This window comes from Colius striatus, chromosome 7, assembly GCF_028858725.1.
Source record: "Colius striatus isolate bColStr4 chromosome 7, bColStr4.1.hap1, whole genome shotgun sequence".
NCBI lineage: Eukaryota > Metazoa > Chordata > Aves > Coliiformes > Coliidae > Colius > Colius striatus.
In genome coordinates, this window is record NC_084765.1 from 13,779,098 (window position 1) to 13,800,184 (window position 21,087).

General features: G+C 38.5%; 1 protein-coding gene across 4 annotated transcripts in view; it reads right to left on the reverse strand.

Annotated features, from left to right (window-relative positions):
* PLEKHA7 (pleckstrin homology domain containing A7) overlaps window positions 1-21,087 on the reverse strand; it is a 149,757-nt gene that overhangs the window by 58,273 nt on the left and 70,397 nt on the right. For all 4 annotated transcript variants that reach the window (XM_062000198.1, XM_062000197.1, XM_062000196.1 and 1 more), the window contains one exon: window positions 7,490-7,573. In XM_062000198.1, the coding sequence (XP_061856182.1) occupies window positions 7,490-7,573 (84 nt within the window). The remainder of the gene's footprint in view (window positions 1-7,489; window positions 7,574-21,087) is intronic.

The following is a 21,087-nucleotide window of genomic DNA, read 5'->3' on the forward strand; positions in this document are numbered from 1 at the left end:
TATCTATGATTTATCTTTTCCCATCTCACTAAGTCACCAAAATCTTTTATTAAAAAAAAAAAAGTCATGCAAGCCATGCCAAACATCACTATTTCTACCAGTGAAATTCCATTCAGTTTTGCACACAGAACAGAACTGAGCAGTTACCACTCATAAGAACAGAGTAGAAGAGTTTGTAGTACCTCAACAAAGCATTTAACTGAGGATGAGATATTTGCCACCATTACTCCTGCTCAGATACAAACTGAACAATTACCTGTCCTATACCTGTATCTATAAAAAGCTGTTCTAGTTGATTTGGTGTCTGGGAAAGCACATTTTTCCATTTGTGACCACACAATTGTCATTAAGCTTGCAAGGAAGTAACACAACTTTGATCCCATTTCCTTTATGCTTTGCTTAGCTGGCATAAATTCCTTCTTTCTAGCTTTTGTATGTAAACTTAGGTCCAAGGTAGGAGAAAAATCTACAGCAAGTCCCTAAAATCCCTGGCTAGCCTTTAACACATGAGAGCTTCATCACATCAGTTTGCCTTACCTCTTATGGACCAGGTATACTACTTCAGTATTTAACTAGCTTTAGGAATATCCAGTTTCAGCAAAGAATGGGTTAAGACACCTCCCATATATAATGCTGCTTAACTAAGCTATTTTTTTAATCTAGTTCTGTTATCTGCTTTTGACTCTATTCTCACTTGTTCCCTTTCCACTCTATAAAATACTTTCAAAACAAGCAGAAAATGAAAACTTACAACGTGCCTGCATTTTACTTGCCGCCTTCTAATATTTACTTATCAAAAAAGTTCCATTTCCATGCTCAAGGCAACTTAACTGAGGTAAGATGTTTCAATGAGGGAGGGACACTTGTAAAAGAGATATGACAGTCTTCTACATCGTCTCCTCAAAATCAATCTAAAGTATTACACTTGGTATCACTAAGAGGGCTACTAGAAATGAGTTGCAGAAGTATGAAAACAAAACACAGCCACGGAAAAACCTTTGGCCTTAGATGACGCAAAATCTCTCTTCTTGCCATGATGTTTAGATTTGTTACAATGTTCATACCACAAACTATTAAGTTTTACACCATAGGACAGTTGCACAATATCATGCAGATACTCACTGGGGTAAGGAGGGAGGAAAGGAGGAGGTGGAGGGAAGAGGGATGAGCATGTAACATATACGTTCAGAAAATCTGTAGGCTTTGCAGACTACAGATTACGTTTCTTCATTTTACAGCGTAGCTACTTCATAGAGAGCTAACTTTCTCAGGAAAGACAAAAACAAAAAAATAAAAATTAAGTTACAAGAAACTGGAATTATTTTTTCCAATAAAAACATTAACACAGAAAGAAAAGTAACCCCAGAGGAATGGTTTTAACCTACGAATTGAACTCTAATGGAACAGATTTTCACTATTCCACAAGCTACTGTTTCACAGTAGGTTAAAAATACTGCAGGGTTTAAAAGAAATATATGGGACCATAAAGTGATTCCTTTTCCACTTGCTACTTAAAGTGATCACTGCCAATAAATCAAACTTTCCTCTTCTTGTAGTACCAAGAATAATAATGAACTTCAAATTCACAAGGAGAAAAATGTTTGATTTTTTTTTTTTAAATGTGAGGTTGTTGTCATGTGGAAGAACTCAAACAGCCAGCAAGAGACAGTAACTCCATCAAAAGAGAAGATGCATTACTATTCTCCTAAAAATTGTCTCTGGCAGCAATGCTGATGATCTAAGCATTCTGTACCTGAGATGTAACTGAAAACACTAAGCAACATTGAAAATTAATTTTGGAATCTGTATATAGTATTTCAAGGATAAAATTGATTTGCTGCATGAAACCAGAACATAACAAAATCCAAGTATTCCAGTGTCTTAGTAGCTAGTTAATATTCCCAGTCTGCTCTTAAAACTAAACATATGCAAAATTACCTGAAACATCTCAGCATGCTGAAGGAAAGAACACTGTCATAACTGTATTTACAGGTTCATCTTTAAAAGTGACTACAGCATTAAACTTGTTCATTCAAAAATACTAGTTCAAAATCACTATTACCAAAGATGTTTGATAATATCTGTTACCCAAGATACTCCACTCTGTCTTCACAGTGATGTTTTCTGTCTATTTTCAGGATAGTTCTCTTACTGCTTCCCCCATGTGTGTGCATATACATGCAGTACATGCATCCAGAGCCCCAGTACCTTGTAAATTTTTTAAAAATACCTGAAAGTAACACTCTATACAGCATCTCCTGCCAAGCAACCTCCTGTTCTGTTTAAGCAGTGCTAGTGTGTGTACAGAAATCACATTTACCAGCTAAAAGAATTAGGTGAATTTTGGTTTACTAAAAAAATACCACTGAGCAACAATGACAAAATGATCACACTAGTACCTTACATTTAAAACACAATAGAGGGAATACATTACTTTTCTCTAAAGGATCATAAAGATTAGCCAACTTAGCAAATCTACATTCAAATCAAAAACTTAAAAAGTTGGAATGAAATACAACGCAATAACATCATGTCAATCTAGTTTTAATGCTAACAACTGTCCTATTCAGCTATATGAAAAATTATGTGTCCTAGTATTTCTATACATGTAAACATGGCAGATACTTATTTTGAGGTTGTTTGGATTTTCTCCTTCCCTCCACCTGATATTGTTGCTGCTATAGTAACAAAATGCAATAGACAAAATAAGACGGCTCTCTCCCCAGAGGTGATACACAGACTTTATTAGATGCACAAAAAACAGATAAAATAGAAAAAAGGGAAAAGGGAAAAAACCATAGTGTGCTTAATTTATCTTATATTTTTTAACTTTAAAGTACTTCTTATTTGCAAAGATGCTATCACAAATACATTTTAAAGCTTCGAACCCACAACTACTAGTGTTTAGCAACAGATACCATTAGATCCATGGCTGTAAGTGCCTGCTTCTTCCTTTCTGTATACAGTTATTATACAACTTACACTATACAACAGTTATTTAAATAAAGATGAGAAAGAAGAAATCTAAACATTATGTATATTGATCCTGAATAATTCTATCATAGATTTTTCAGAGAAATATGCGTATAATAATGTGGTTAAACTATTTCCATCATCTGTCCAGCAGCGTTATTATTAACGCTCATTTTTCCACTGGTCATTAGAGGAAACGTCCCTTTGTGGATTAAGGATTTATTAAAATACAAAAATAATTCACAGAAATCAACAGACAGTGTGAAATGGAAGAAAGCTACCAGAGGGGCTTCACATACAGTCAAGATGCTCCAATTATTTAAAGGTGATCCTGAAAACTGTGTGGTCACCAAGTCAGCTGAGGACAAAAAAATTTTGGGCAAAAGCTGAAATGCTGACAGGAACAGATATAAAAATAATCTTCAGATATCAGTAACCATGTGAATGATGCCAAACTGAATTCAGTGTCAGCAACAAAAAACTGATTCAGACGAAGAAATTAAAAACATTTCAGTAATTTTCATGCTCAAAACAACACTGGCAATCTGAGGAAAGGACATTTTTAAATCTTAGTACAGTGGCAACAGCCAAAGCATACGAAGAATTATTAGGAAAGGAAGAAAAAGTACCATTAAATTATTATAAAAACAATGCACTCACACACCAAATATTGCATTCACCTATAATCAATCATTCCATCAGAAAAAAAAAGACAAACCTAAAAGTGTCAGATAGAAAAGCCAGCTCTCAAGCAGGGCTGGTGAAAGGTGCAGAACACAGGTCTCAGACACTAAGTGATCAAAGCTAAGCTTTGAAAAGCTAAGCTTGGAAAAAAGAGAGCTAGAGGTGGGGATTTGACAGTGGTTTCAGCTAAGAATGTGTTAGGAAAGAAGGAATTAATAATCACTATTTCTCAAATAAACCCAGTCACCTAAATATCAACACTTTTAAGAAGAAGGAATAGCATAAGAATCAAAAGATAACATATAACTCAAAAATTACAGTTTCCAGGCAATACTCTGTTTTATCTTCCAGTTACAACAGAGTTGAGTAAATGAGATTTCTGTTTAAAAAGCATAATTAATGTCATATTGTTTAAAAACATAAACGCCCTAGGAAAACACTAGTGAAATACAGTCTAAGCCTTCTACTGAAAGTATCCAGTTCTCATTTGATCAAGTGAAGCTAGGGCATCTGGTTCATAACGGACTCACAATCAAGCTAAGATCACATCATTCATTGACATAATTTACAAAAACTTTCTTTCAAATCTTCTTGCCAGAACATTGCTTCCTGGATGAGAAATGGCCAGAGTAGTGTATACATTCATCATTTTGAGATTACTGTAAATGGCTTTTGTGATATTAAATGTGTCTTTTTAACAGATAACTTCTCTGCAGCCTGAAAAAGTTTGTGCTTACTTTTCCCCATTAGCTCCCAGTCAACATCTGGTGACAACTCCTGGCTTTGGCCCTAATCTTGAATTAAAATCAACCTGTAAGTAATAAATCACATCACACAGCACTGAAAAATAAATTGCCTTTTATGAAGCCTTCAAGAGTACTACTACTTCATGAGGTTCAATAAGGACAAGTGCAAAGTCCTGCATCTCAGAAGGAACAACCTGATGCACCAGTACAGGCTGGGGATTGACCTGCTGGAGAGCAGCTCTACAGAGAGGGACCTGGGAGTCCTGGTTAATAATAAACTAACCATGAGCCAGCAATGTGCCCTCGTGGCAAAGAAGGCCAATGGCATCCTGAGATGCATCAAGAAGAGTGTGGCCAGCAGGTTGAGGGGGGCCCTCCTTCTCCTCTACTCTGCCCTGGTGAGGCCTCATCTGGTGTCCTGTGTCCAGTTCTGGGCTCCCCAGCTCAAGAGGGACAGAGAACTTCTGGAGACAGTCCAGTGCAGGGCCACCAAGATGATCAGGGGACTGGAGCATCTTCCTTATGAGGAAAGGCTGCAGGAACTGGGGCTGTTTAGTCTGGAGAAGAGAAGACTGAGGGGGGAATCTCATTAATATTTACAAACATCTAAATGATGGGTGTCAGGAGGTTGGGACATCACTTTTTTCTGTTGTATCCAGTGACGGGACAAGGTATAATGGAAAGAAGCTGGAACGTAAAAAGTTCTATTTAAACATAAGGAAAAACTATTTCACTGTGAGGGTGAGGGAACCCTGGCACAGGCTGCCCAGGGAGGGTAGAGAATCTCCTTCTATGGAGATTTTCAGGAGCCACCTGGTTACGTTAATATGTGACCTGATCTAGGTGGACCTGCTTTAGAAGGGGTTTGGACTAGATGATCTCTAAAGATCCTTTCCAATCCCTACCGTTCTGTAATTCTGTGTGATACTTCAGATAGGATTTATCAGCTATAGAAAAAAGTACTCTTGGTCAAAAGGATCCCATGATGCAAAATTTCCAGAGACTGCATCCTGTTTGTGAAAGTCATTTCATCACAAGATATGATCTACAACACTGATTCCAAACTAATACACAATCAATACCATTCATGCCAAACAAATCCCTGATGTCCGAGGGAAAAGAACTGAAAATGTGGCATAGCCCCATAACAATTCCTAGGCCTAAAGATAGGAGTTAACAGCTCCTTTGATTTCAGCAGAGACATATGTCAATAGTGTCAATTAACAGGAATTCTGATATGACCATGATGAAGAGCATCTGTGTAAAACCCACACTGTTGCATAGAAGTGGTATAAAATTGAGGAAACCAGAGCAATCCACACACTTGAAAATGACATCTTGGAAGCAATTTTAACATCTACTTTTAAAAACACTCTATATGTACTTCAGGCCAATAATAAACCAGAAAATGTTCTTGTAAACACTGTTTCCTCAGTATTCACTACAAGCACTCTCTATATCCCTCCAGCCATTTCCTCTCTTAGAATAAAAACCACTTGTCTCTATTAATTCTATTACATTGTAAGATCTTCTTCCTGCTTTTGATACCATCTCAGTGTAACTGATTCTGTACCATTGATCACCACCCTCTGGGCTCTGTAATTCAGCCAGCTCTCGATCCACCTCACTGTCCACTCATCCAGCCCACGCTTCTTGAGCTTTCTGATGAGGATGTTATGGGAGACAGTGTCAAAACTTCTAACACTTCAATTTGAAAAAGGAGTTTTGGATAACAACCCCTCTCTATTCACTGAAGGAAAAAACCAACTCTCTGGGAACAAAATCAATAACAGCATTAAATGAGTACTGGTTGGTAAAGTACATAAAGATAGTTTTGAAAACATTTTTTTCATGCTCAAAGACTAGGCTATTACAATGAATAATATAGGAAGTATTCAATTCCTTCCCAGCCAGAACTGAATGCAATATCTGGGAAGGAATAACCCCCTGCACAGGCTGCCCAGGGAGGGTGGAGAATCTCCTTCTATGGAGGTCTTCAAGACCTGCCTGGACATGTTCCTATGTGACCTGATCTAGGTGAACCTGCTTCTGCAGGGGGGTTGGACTAGATGATCTGTAAAGGCCCCTTCCAACCCCTACCATTCTATGATTCTATGAAATAACAAGTTACACCTGCTCATCTGATTGCCCTCCAAATAAATTGCTCAATTTCTCTCTCAAAAAAAAAAATTCTAACATACACAAAAGATCACTGAAACTACCCGAACCCTGCAAGTTGTTCCTGGAATTCTGCTTTTAATCTTTCATCTGCTACCATGATTACAAAACCAGAAACAGACAAAGGAAGTGAATACCCTGGGAGCAGGGTCTTAACATAGGCCCTTGATTTGCCTTGGTCTTGGGGGAGGGCAGCTGTTGAGTTGGTTTTGGTTTTTTTTTTCCTGGGGTTTTGTTGCCATTCTGTTTTTGGTTGGTTAGTTGGTTTGGTTTTTAAAGCATTGAAGAAGCACCACTTCTTTCCTCTCCAGGTCCACAATAAAAGACGTTGCCAGAAAAGTCTGTCTCCTAGGACTATGATGTGGCCCTTTCTCTGGACCTCTTTTCTCTTATTGCTATGCTGTTTACATTTAATGTAAAGCAAATTAAATATCTCACAACTTGAAACATATAGTGCTCAGAATCGTGTGGGCAGCCATACAAACAACCACATCTGGGCCATTACAGCATGGCATCCAGCCTCTGTAATACATGAAGGGCTAAGAGGCTGCTTAAACAGTTTTGGAAGACTAGGATGGAAAGGAAAAGCTATCTGATGGTGTCCCATTCCTCTTGCGTTTTGGAGTGGTTTTAGAAGCGATACAGGATAGTGGATTTAGAAGTGATTATTTATATTGTCTTGTTTGATTATTTTAGGGAGATCATTTGTTTTAAAGGTTTTCTCCCAAGCCCTAACATGGAACAGTGCTAGACTCAAAAACATACTATCACGACAACAAATAATTTTTTAAGCATAAACCACCTCTATGATATTTTTGCTACAATACCAGAATTGTCAAGTCACTGAACTACTGTAGGTAAACGTGTTACTGGTTTAGACCTCTTGATGTGGGTATAAAACTACTTACTCTTCTCGCAAAATAAATTCAATATTTTCTGGAGAAACCTGTCCTGTCACTGGATGTCTAAATGACGTGGTCTGATGATTATGGCTGAAAGAAAAAAAAAAGAAAAAAGAAAGAAGAAATTAATATTGCTAAACTCAATAAAATATATTTATGATCTCTAAACTGTGTAACTGTTCATGTTGATGCTTTGCTGCTGCTATTCCACAGAGTAAACATATTTGAGGTATTTTCCAAGCCAGAATTTTTTCAGCTCCTTCCAGCACTCCTGTTGACTTTGCCAAGGGCACACAGTACTATTTAATTATTAAACAGGTTAATGTTTTAGTTGCAATGCTCAGTTAGTGAGACATACTTGAATTTATGATTATTTACACCTTACTGTTGCCAGATTATTTACAAAACATGGAAATTATAGAACATAAATTATTGATTTGTATTTCTGTAAGTTTCACAAAACAGATCCAGTAAAATACTGTAAAACGTTGCTGGACAAAATTTTACACACTTTTCAATATCTAATGAGATCACAGAGACTTTATGGAAGCCATTCGCTGCAGGGGTTTTTTTCCTCTGGTACGGTGTTTCTCCAGTGATTTTTCTTTACACCTCCATGCTGAGGATCATGCATAGCCTTAGTTGTTCAGTTGCATAGCCTATATAAAACAATATGATTTATTATTTCATCTCAGTTGAATTAAAACTGGGATTTTTTACCAACTTTCCCCTCAAGGGTACTGTCTAGATGTTTTTCTATCCTTTGTGAAATACTGCTCTCCATTAAAGACAGTTATTTTATCTGTGTAACTGTACTCATAGTAAAAAAAAAGGGAGTCAAGAAAGTTTATTTCAAGATTAAAGTCTTCCCTCCTCCTCAAAGCTGATATTTTGATTAATTGTAGAAAAAACAGAAGACAATTTCTACAGAATCTCATACCTTTTGAGTCCTTTATACTGCAGCCCTTTCCAGTGAAACAATCTACAAAATTCATATATTTTAAAGAAATAAGAAATTGAAGATCTTACTTCAGAATTGAAAAGATCGTGGCTTACAGGCTGTTAGGGAGCCTTAGAATTAGAGATAGAAATGAACCAAGAAGTCATTTGTTTAAGGCCCTGAATTTATACAGGTTTAGTTAACAATATTTAGGTAAACAACATAGAATCACAGAATGGTAGGGGTTGGAAGGGACCTTTAGAGATCATCTAGTCCAACCCCCCTGCAGAAGCATCCAAAACTAGAACTCACATCAAAAGCAGCAAAATATTGACACATTGTGAGTATACTCAGAAAAAAAAAAAAAGGCAGACATTAAATAAATTATACCTCAAAGAGCCAAAAATGAACACTTCTTCCAATTTTTTTTATTTTCAAGATTTGGGGTTTTTCTTCCCCTAATGCTCAGCAATTTCAGCTCTTACAGAGCTAATCTAATTGTCTAGCATGGCAGGATGTCCCATGAGAAACAGAATAAGGAAGTCACTAAGAACTATTTGGGGGTTTCAAAGTAGTGGAATTCCAAAGAGACAACACTCTGTCTGTACAGGACAGCTAAAATCAAACAGCTCATGCAGCTATAACATAAAAATGTAAATAGCTCAGGATTTAAAACCCACAACCAACAAACAAATTCCACCACCAAAACCAATCAAACAACTAACCCCCCAAAACCACAAAAAAAACCCCCACAAACAAAACCACTAGTGGCTCACACTGAGTCCCACTTGGACCATGAACAACAGAGGATAGTTTGCGTGTTACAAATCTTTCTACCCTTTTCCAATATGCCTTGCTAAAGGAAGGCATATATAAGGGACTAATATAATTAACATCATTAATGATAAGCTGAAAGCTATGACACCTTATATAACATCAAAACGATTTTTTTTTTCCCAGCCTCATCTATTACAAAAATTCTGGCCCTACAGCCATTGAAATTTGTGAATATATTAGGCCATGAACTACCCCACGGCACCAGTTACAGCATTTACTCCCCAGGCTGGCAAGAACTGCTAGAGCAATGGGTTGATGAAGTACCTCCGAGGTTTGTAAATCTTCAGTTTTCACATGAAATCAGAGATTAGGAGGAAGTCTTTACAGTAAGCCTGCAGTGCTAACATCTACAAAGCAACCATGACCTTTTTCTCACAAGAGGACTGAGGAACACTGTTTTCTAAAGAAGAGCTTCTATGTGGGTTTATAGTCTAGTTTCAGCTATACACCCAAAGAAAAGAATAGGAACTTGCAGGTGTTTTCAAAGGTAATAATAAGTAAAAATAACAGCAAAAATTAAACTCCACGTTTGTCACACAGTCCAGTTTTAAGCTAAAAGTCTTTCCTTACAGATGAGGATTGAAGCAGTCTGTTTAACATTTGATACTCAGGTTAGGACTACTAACAAAATGCACATACATTGTTAGCTTTAAAAATGAAAGTACCATGCCAGCTTTATTTTCTAGGGCCAGAAAAACTGTCAACAAGCTCTTCTCCGCAGACTTTTAGTAATAACTCACTCTATAGTTCAAACTAAGAAAAAGGACTATATTCCTGAAGTACTCCAGCATTTTTACAATTTGTTTCTTATTTCCCATGAAATAAATTCACCAGGGCTTCAGAAGATGTAATTAAAGAGCAAGTCCACTACTAATAGACAATTACTTGCTAATAATATGTTGCAGCTAGAAAGTAAACAGTTCTTAAATACCTGAGCAAAAATATTTTGTACTTCAAATAATATCAGCAGAGATAAACAGAAGGATAATTCTCTAACTATAAAATGCAGAATGACAAGAAGGCACACAAAACCAAAACTTTCTGCAAATCTGCAGCTTAAATACTAAGGACTTGATTGCAAAGAGAGAAATTAAGCCAATGCCATTAACAATTAGTTTTGCAGAACACAGTGGTTTATTTGAATTTGAAAAGCGAGAGTTTAAGTGTTTTGCCTCATAGGACTCATTAAGAATAAGCAATACTATTTGAAACAATCTATACAACAGATGGCTAATGCCTTGCAACAAGGAATTAGATAGCAGGGAGATTTTCGTCCACAATGAGAGCAGTCAAACATTGGAAAAGGTTGCCTAGCAAGGCTGTGGAATCTCCATCCTTGGAAATATCTGCAACATAGCTGCATAAGGCCCTGAACAACCAAATCAAACTTTGTTTCCAATTTTGAAACTGTCCAGGCTATGAACAGGAGAAGCTGCATCTACAAGCACCCAGAGGTTCCTTCCAGCCTAAATTATTCTGATCTATCATTTGCTGCTCCCTCCATCTTTCTTGGCAAATATCATTTAATTCTTACAATATCTTTGAAACTTTATCATAATTTAAGTAGATGTATCCCAAGGATATTAGATGTACCTTGTTTAGATTAGAATGAAATTTTAACACTAGATTTTTAGATTTTATCTTTCTGTTGTTGTTTTCATGCTCTATAAACATTTGTTCAACATTAATATCTGTTTACATAACGTTTTACTCCCATTTCGCTGGGGCTTCCGCCATCCTAATGAGGGTGGGGGTGAATGGGGGCACTGAGCGAGAGACTGTCGTTGTGCTGCTGTGCTAGCTGGGCCAAACCATCGCTAGCTGGGCCAAACCATTTCACAGAGGCCCCAGCGAAATGGGAGTAAAAAGATAAGCAAGGTTGTTGTGGATTGAGACAAGGGCAGGGAGGGCTGGCTGCCAGTTACGGTTCTGGGCAAAACAGACTCCAGTACTCGACTTAGAGAGGAAAGTAGGAAAGTTTATTCTACAAGAAACAGAATGGAATAAAAGCAAAAAGGGAGTAGGATGATGAGAAAATTACAACCAGCACTTTAAGATCTCCCTCCCCCATCCCTCCTTTCTTCCTGGGCCCAGCTCACTGCTCCCGATATCTCTACCTCCTCCCCCCTCAAGGGGGCAGGGAATGGGGGATGTGGTCATCCTCTCACACATGGGCTCTGCCACTTCTCTCTTCTCAGATGAGGACAAATCCTGGCATTCTTCCCCTGCTCCAACACGGGGTTCCTGAACTTCTAATGAACTTCTCTGGTGTGGGTTGCTCCCAACAGCTGCAGCTTCTGCCAATACAGGGTCCCTCACACGGGATGCAGTCCTTGGTGAATATCTCTGGCGTGGATTCTTCACCACAGTTGTGGTTTCTGCAGTTACAGGGTCCCTCTCTCGGGACAAGGCCTCTTCTGGGCATAAGTTTAATGAGCTGCTTTGTCATGGGTTCCTCCTCACAGTTACAGCTGTGGATATTGGGTCCCTTCCTCGGGACACGGCCTGCTCCGGCCATAGTGATAAAAGGTCCCTCCTTTGGGACATGGCCTCCTCTGGCCATAGTCACTGTCCCTGGCTCGGGGCCTTTAATGAAGTGAATCGCTGCCCCTGGACTGGGGCCAGCTTTAGCAAAGTGAGTCTCTGCCCCTGATATGGGGTCATTATCAAAATGAGTCTTTACTGCTAATGCAGGGTCTTTAAAGAAATGAAAATAAATCTCAGCTTCACCAGTTCTCTCCATAGAATGCAGGGGAGTCTCTGCTCCTGCACACCTCCTCCTCTCTTTCATCACTGACCTTGGAGTCTGCATGGTTGTTTCTCTCACTGTTCCTACTCCTTGCACCACCACCAGCCAGAAGAAGAAGAAAGGGGCAGAAGAAGGAAGAAGATGGAAGAAGAAACCTCCTCTTCCGGCTTCTTCTTAAAAAGTGATCATGGAGGCGTCTAACTGGCTCAGCCCCAGAAGTGGGTCTGGCTCTGAGCTGGGGAGAGTTGTGAGCAGCTTCTTACAGGAGCCATCTTTACAGCCCCTTCCCCCTTACCAGAAAAGGCTGTCGTGTCAAACCATGACACATGTAAACAATGTTAATATATCTGGCTAACATTAGCCACCTGTGAAAGCATGGTGCTTGAATGTCTAAGGTAACTTCTAAGGGTTCAGAGGTAGGGGCTGGAGTCACATAATCTTACAAACTGTATGTTATTTATGATCCTACTGGGTGGGTGGGAGCACAAACTGACCCCTGTATCCTGTGATAACACCTTGCTGCTTGCCATCAGAATGCAGCCTAAAACACTTCTCAGGTGCTAAGTAACTCTGTAAATCACTTGTTTGCAATAACTTAACCTTAGTATGATGACATTTAACTTACTTAAACACAGGAGATTATACAATTACAATGCAGTCTCCAATCCTATAGTATAATTGATACAGGCAGGCACTTTTGCCTGCACTGATCCTTTTGCAGACCTCATAACTAATGTGACTTCACCTTTTTTCTTTTCTCTTTTTTTTCCCCCTTTCAGTTCATTTGGTATTCAAGTCAAAGTAAAGTTTTAATAATTAACTTTTGGACATGACTGATGCTGATGACCTTACATTTGATGTCAAGCAAGTTTATAGATTACCTCCAGAGTTAAATGTCCAGGCAGATGAATCTTGAAATGTGTGAATCAACTACCAATTGAGTCTGCATCATATTAACAACAAATTTGTAAGTTGCAAGAAAAAATAATATTGTCATTGGACAGATTGTCCTACAAAATATTACAAGCCCTATCTACAGTATTTCTTTTGCATGTAGGCTGACTCCTCTATGCTTACCCAAGACTAGACACACATGAACACCTTTATGCTGAATAACCTAAAAGGGCGAGCACCCACACTTCTATGGGAGTTACTGGTATAGGTGCAGCCAACAGAACTTGCTCAATGAGAACTGCTGCTCAGTGAGTTATTACTCCAAAGAAGAGAAAATGCTTGTACCTAATTAGGCAAACAGCTGGCCATAGTTTGCTCTACCTTTAATATGTTTCTGAAACACATCAATAGCTTCAAAATAGTTTCAGCCTTGCTTCTGAGTACTTTTTAGGTACTGGCTTTTCAAATTTGTTAGAAAGAATATCAATGAATAGTCCAAGAAAATCAGTGCTAAAGTTCTGCAAATAATATTATTGGAAGAAAAATGCAGTGTAATACAAACATAATTTGGAAGAACTATTAAGAATATCAACTAAGTGTACTACACAAGGAATAGCACCCACCATAAGGTGCAGGCATCCAAAAGTACATCTTTTCAAGATACTGAACATTATTCCCACGTTAAGACAGTAGTGTCCCTCAGAGTAGCGGTAAAACCCTTGCTACACTGTAATCAGTGTCAGGGAGCCTTTCATATGTCAAAATTACATTCCCTCATACAGTTTAATTAGCATCTTAACCTATGAACGATTGCCTAAGAAATCACTGAGTCAAAGTGATTTTCTCAAATCTCACATTCTCCTGAGACTATCACCCTGAGAATTCCTAAGTGTTTAGTTACTTAGAAGACAATTCTATAACTATCTTGAGAAGCTATGTCTGCAACTGCAGTCAGTCAACACAAAAGCCTGCTTAAAGATAGCTAAGGTGACAGCTGGCATGATGTCAGATTACATCAGATTTTCACTTTTCTTTATAAAAGCTTGCACAAAAGAAACATTTGAAATTAATAGTAAACCAAAAGTCATGCTCTCATGTAGTGTCCCTCCTTCTACCTAGCTCACTAACAATGAGGTTAAAAAGCAACTGAAAATTTCTTTGGAACTGAATAATTTTTTTTTTCCTCTCTTAATGAACCACTAAAGAAAATTTATACTAATAGTAGTACCAGCAGGAAAAATTCTGTTGCTAATGAACAACCTTTTAAAAACAGATCTAACAAATCAATAGTAAGCTAATGGGGAAAATGCCACAGAATCATCACAGATATTTTCAGTCATTAAAAGAACAGATAAAAGGATGAATATACTATCATCACAGGATCATCACAGATTTCTGTAATATAGGTTGAGGTCAAGTACTAATTCACAAATCCTGTTGATTCCTGTCATAAGACACCATCAGGATTTTATTAATACAAAAAAAGGAGCTCCTTATAAAAGGACATGAAAAGTGACATTTTACTCTATTTCCTTGCTATCACAGTTTTAGAAAAATTATAGTCCCTGTGTTCAAAATGAAAAATTAAAAATCTCTGATCACAGCAAGATAAACTTTGAAAAGCAAAAGATTACATTATTGCATCATCTTAATTCAGGCTTGGAACTCACTTAAGACTGCTCCATTCTTTCCTCCTGAGGTATCTGAAGATAGATGATAATCAGACTCCATATACCTCCAAATTCAAATGTCGCTCCTTCAAAACTATCTATCTGAATTGATTAGGAACTTTGCTCCCTAGCAAAACCAACCTTGATTTTTAATGACAATGAAATATCACTAACATCACAACATAAACAGTAGACTCAAACGACTGTATGTTATTTACAGATATTCCTCATATGAACATCGAAGTAAAAATTTGAAAATTGAAATAGAAACAGGAGAAACTCCAATAGTTAAATACATGTACTGGTGACATATACAGGTGTATATATCACTGTATATATACTGCATACAGGTGTGCATATATATGTGCATATTTGGGCTATACACACACATCCCCCCCATCTGCAATGCTGACACAGATATTTCCGCAGTGATGTAAACAACTGGCTCCTACATGACTAAATGATTGGGATAATTGATCAGAACAGTTCAATTAGACACAGAAACTCCAAAGACAGATGCTCTTGTAGAAAGCAAGTAGTTTTTTCAAGGACTTTAGGAAGTATGGATGTGTGGTTTTGTTTGTTTTTCCACTGGGGGTCATTAGTGTGACAGGAAGACATCAACTTAAACTTTTTCACTGCTCAGTTCTGTACTACACAAAGCAGTGTTTGCCCTGTAGCCTTTCACCGAAAACTACGTGGACCTAATGTAATCATATTACAGTAGAGTTGTAGAAAGAGTTATACATGAAATGCTGCTATAGACCAGTCCTGCTCTGTAACATGTAGACAGCATTGTGTCATGTTATTTTTTTTTAAATTCTGTATCTGATACACAAACTGAATTAATAAATTCATTCTCTAATTAGAAAAAAAAAAGTGATTATATCACTAAGTAATACGATTCAAAAACCCCAGGTAAAAGCAGTATATCCTTAAATTACAGCATCAACCAACAATAACAAGTTTAGTGAGGAAGCTCTTCAATGAGCATTGCCATAGAGGCATTTTATTTTGGAAAAAGTATTTAAGGGAAAATTTACACTAAAATATTATCTAGAGGTCCCTTCCAACCCCGACCATTCTGTGATTCTGTGATCTCAACTTTTAAGCCAAAACAAAAATGGTTAAAAGAGAAGTTCATATGCATAGCATCTAAATTTAGCAATGGAGGCTGAAAACCCTCATTGTTCCTATCTGAACATATTTTCCTTTGATGCAAAGACTTACACAATAATAGACTCAACAATGCATATTGTTCTAAATGTGAAAGCCAATACAAGTTTTTCAGCATCCACCTAAGCAGCAATCCATACAGTGCAGAAAGCTGAAACAATTTAATACAACAGCTACAGAAATTGAATAAAACAGCTTTCAGAAAACTTTATTCCTCTGCCATGTAAGACATATAACCTCAACACATTTTCTCTTCATTGGCTTTTTAATATTCAAGACTGGTTTTAACTTCTTAAGACAAATGCACTTCTGATTTATTATTTATTAAGTTTAATGTATAATATGAAAAAGTGATTATCAGAGGACAACACTGCAGACTGAGTTGGACTGCTATGTGTGCCCTTGGACATGGAAACACATTGCCCTTTGCTCCTTTCCATAAAATGGAAATGCTTTGTCCAAAAGTTTTAACTAAGTATTACTTTTTCCTACAAAACCACACATGTCTAGGAACTGAATTAAAGAATTATAGGTGGTATCCATCAAGTTCTCTAAAGGTTATTATCTGGAATACTGCATCCAATTTTGGATCTCCTCATACAAGAAAGGCGTCAACAACCTGAAGTAAGTTCATCAGAAAGGCACCAAGATGGTCAGGAGTATCTGCTGTGTGAGGAGAGGCAGAGGGAGCTGCCTTAGAACCATAGAATGATAGGGCTTGGAAGGGACCTTTAGAGATCATCTAGTCCAATCCCCCTGATAAAGCAGGTCCACTAGGCCTTCTTCAGCCTGGAGAAATGACAGCTTTGAGGTCACCTATGACCTACCAACAGGCACCTCAGGTAATCAAGAAGGCTCTTCACAGAGGTGCATGACAGCAGTAAAAGAGATAACACACATAAATTGGAACAAGAGAGCTTCACACTGTACATAGGAGAAGCTTTTTCACCTTGTGAAAATGAATATATATAGTGAGGACAAGTAAAGCACTGGAACAGGCTGCCTAGAGAGGCTGTGCAGTCTCCATCCTTGGAGGTTTCAAAACTAGAGTGCAGGAAAATCTGAGCAACTCGGTCTGACCTCACCACTGACCCTGCTTTCAGAAGATGGTTGCACTACAGACCTCCTGAGGTCTCACTCAAATTGATCTACGTCAATTTGTCAAATATAGTTCCTATTTCTACAACAAAGCCAAAAAAATGCACTCAAACCCCAAAACAACCAAAACAGTTATGCAGAACAGATCTTGCTAACAGAATTATGTAAAACCTCCACATCATTTAGGAAGAAAAAAACAGCATTAAAAGCTGGTTTCTGCCTTGAATCTTTAATAACACCATTAATTAAACTTCTTCACCAAATAATGAAATCCAAAGTCCATTTACATTCTACTAATAAATAGTCCATGAGATAAGACAATTTACACAGTCTGGGCTCCTGTGGTTATGCGTTTTTTATCTAAGAGGACATGTGAGCCAGCTGTTTCTGTAGTTAAGGTCATGCAGAACACTCACAGTTCTGTGTCACTCGCTCTCTAGTCCTACCCATAGCCTTAATGGCTTCACAACACTGTTGAGGTACTGACTGTAATCTTGCAAATCTCATCCCCTTCAGACACCAACCTAAAGAATGAACAGACATATTAGCATTATATGCACTGAGGTACTAGTTACTATGAAACCACAATTCCCACAGTGTACACCTATTCTCGTGGGTTGGCTCTTCCTGTTTACCGCTCTCTTCCAGTCTATCTTGTGGTTGACTGAAACATTTCAAACTCCACTTATAGACAGCTTAAGTCAAAAAGAAAAAAGCTACAGCAACAATTTCCTTTGGTTTGTGTGATTCTTGACTGTTTTAAAGGAGTTCCTCCTTCCCCAGTCTCATTCAACTCACTGTGTTGAGCAAAATGTCATGTCACCTCCTCCAAATTTGAATGCATCTGTGAAATATTTTTTCCCTATTAAGTTTTAAACACAAAATGGACTACAGCACTCCTGAAAGGCACACAACATCAAGCTTTTGCTTCAGAGAAGACTAGTAATACAAGATCATCTTGCCTACAGGAACAAGTATAAATTAATGGAGTTTAACAGAGTAGTTCTTCAGAGCTCTAATTACACACCTACTGGTTACTTTCCTTTCCAAAGAAGCCCAGCATCTACAGCACTGAAATACTAAGACATATGAAAGCCACAACTTTGCATCAGTTCACATAAGAACACTACTGTCAGTTACATGCAAACCCATGCCAACCTAGAGCAGAATTTACATGTCACAGCCAAAATCAAAGGGAGGCCCATTAACCAGGGGCAGTGGGAGCCATTCCTAGCAGAACCTCAGGGGTCCCTCTTCCCAAGCCTTTCCTCCCTCCTGCATGCAGTGCAGACTGTAGCCCATGGGCACAAAGGCTGGCCCTGGGGCACACCAGCACAGGAAGTATACCAGCAGCACAATGCTGTATCAAGCGTGGAGGGCTGATACCTACTCAGTGAGAAAAACAACTCAACACATTATAAACTTCCACTGCCATTAAATAAGACTTAAGAGATTACAGAGAGGGATCATTTGCACTGTCAAAGACTAATATCTTCTAAAAAATATTTTAATGGGATTAATCAATACAGTATTATAGAAAGAGCTTTAAAATAATAGTGAAGGGGGATTAAAAAAAAAAAAAACAGGCCCACGAGAGCTGCACCTAAGAGTGGCAAGCCAGTGTTGGGGGCAAATCCTACACACTCCACTACCTTCTTGAAATGCCTGTACACCAATGCATGCAGCATGGGGAATAAACAGGAGAAAGTGGAAGTCTGTGTACAAGCTATGATGTGGAGGCAATTACAGAGATGTGGTGGGACAGCTCACATGACTGGAATGTGGTCATGGATGGCTATGTCCTTTTTAGGAAAGACAGGCCAGTGAGGTTCTGAAGTTGCTCTTTATGTGAAACAGCAAGTGGAATGTACTGAATTCTGTCCAGGTGAGGATGAGGGGCACACTGAGAGTTTCTGGGTTAGAATTAAGGGGCAGGCTACCATGTGTGACACTGTAGTGGGTTTCTATTACAGGCCACCTGATCAGGATGGAGAAGTTTATGAGGCCTTCCGCAGGCAGCTGGGAGCAGCCTCAAAATCACAGGCCCTAATTCTCATGGGGGATTTTAACTACCCAAGCATCTGCTGGAAGACCTACATGGCTAGTCACTTACAGTCCAGGAGGTTCCTTCAGTGCATCAATGCAAACAGTGATGTGCCAAATAGGAGAGGAGCTCTACTGGATCTTGTACTCACAAACAAGCAGGATCTGTTTGAAGTGGTAAATGCTGAGGGCAGCCTTGGCCACAGCAACCACAAGATGGTGGAGTTCAGGATCTTGTGTGGTGGGAAAAGAATACTAAGCAGGATCACAACCCTGGACTTTAGCACAGCCAACTTTGGCCTTTTCAAGCAATTGCTAATGGACATCCCGTGGGACAGAGTATTGGAGGATAAAGGGGCCCAAGATAGTTGGTCTGTCTTCAAAGATCACTTTTTCCAGGCTTAGGATCAGAGCATGCCAGTGGATACGAAATCAAGAAAGGGAGCCAGGAGACCCACATGGTTAAATAGAGAACTGTTGGGCAAACTCAACTGGAAGAAGAGAGTATATAGATAATGGAAGGAATGGCCACTTGGGATGAATATAAGACTGTCATCAGAGGGTGTACAGAGGCAACTAGGAAACCTGAAGCCTTGTTGGAGTTGTACCTTGCAAGGTCAAGGACAACAAGAAGGGCTTCTTCAAATACATTGCAGATAAAACTAATGCTAGAGGCAACGTAGGCCCACTGTTGGGAAGGAGCTGCTAGAGAAAATTCAGTGCAGGGCCACGAAGATGATGAAGGGAGTGGAGCATCTCCCTTATGATGAAAGGCTGAGGGAGCTGGGGCTCTTAACCTTGAAGGAGAGGAGACTGAGCAATGATCTTATTAATGTTTACAAATACATAAGGGGCGGGTGTCAGGAGGATAGAGGCATGCTCTTCTCAGTGATGTCCAATGATAGGACAAAGGGCAATAGTTACAAACTGGAACATAAGAGGTTCCAAAGAAATACAAGGAAGAATTTCTTCACCATGAGGGTGCCAGAGCACTGGAACAGGCTGCCCTGATGGGTTGTGGAGTCTCCTTCTCTGGAGACATTCAAAACCCACCTGGGTGAGTTCCTGTGTGACCTACTTTTGGTGGTCCTGCTCTGGCAGGGGAGTTGGACTAGATCATCTTTCGAGGTACCTTCCAACCCTTGAGATTCTGTGATTCTATGATTATGAGTTACTGTGTATTAATCACATTATTTCATACCTAAATAAAAATGGTTTTGAGACCAAAACTATATAGAAGATAAAACTCAAATGTTATTTACCTGAATGCTTCCATCATACAAGTCACTCCATTGTGCAATGAGAAACCTACTGATTCATAGGCTAAAACTAATTCCAGTTTAATACTGTAGCAATTGGAATTGTATAAGAGATATGAAAGATTCTCTTTTTAGATTGTTCAGAGTTTATAGATGATCCAGAAATGTCTTTTTCAACAAAGAGCTCTTTAGTATGTAAAAAAAAAAAAAGGGGGAGGGGGGACACAGAGGGATTTATAGCTGTATCAGTTGTTGATAACTTCAGTCAAACTTGTTCAGAGAAATAACATAAAGCCAACTCATCTTTATGGAGATGTAGAAATAATCAGTGGCCTAGCCACAGAAGAAACATTTGCATTTGCTTAATGTCTCTAAGCAGAGATATTAACAGTGTTCAAACAGCCATCTCAGAAAAATACCACAGTAGACACAATTATTTACAATATGAACATCTGGTGGCTAAGGAAAACAGTACATGGAATGGATAAGGAAACACATTTCCACTATTTCCATCTCAAAAATACCTTTAGCTAGCAAACATTTTTAAAACTCCTTTGTTGGTTTTCTGTGAAGCGATTCAGAGGTTTCATTTATATCAGCAAATAACAATATGCATTATTAGATAGCATGCAGTCATCTGGGGACAGCATGCATCCTCAAAACCAGCTCTGAATTCGACTCTATGTGAAACCACATTATCTCATCGGGAAAGATGAAAACTACTTCCTTAATCACATGAAGAGTGATGTTATATTTTGAAGTAACTGGAAGGATGAAGCCTGGAAGTCAACAGTCAAATAAAATAGCCAATATATCAACAGTCAAAACAGATTAAATCAGGCTCCTTCACTTTAGCTCATGGAACAAAGTCAGCTCTTAGTACGTGACTATATATAGTGGAGCTATCAGCCACATTCCTCCACACCACTTGAACAACA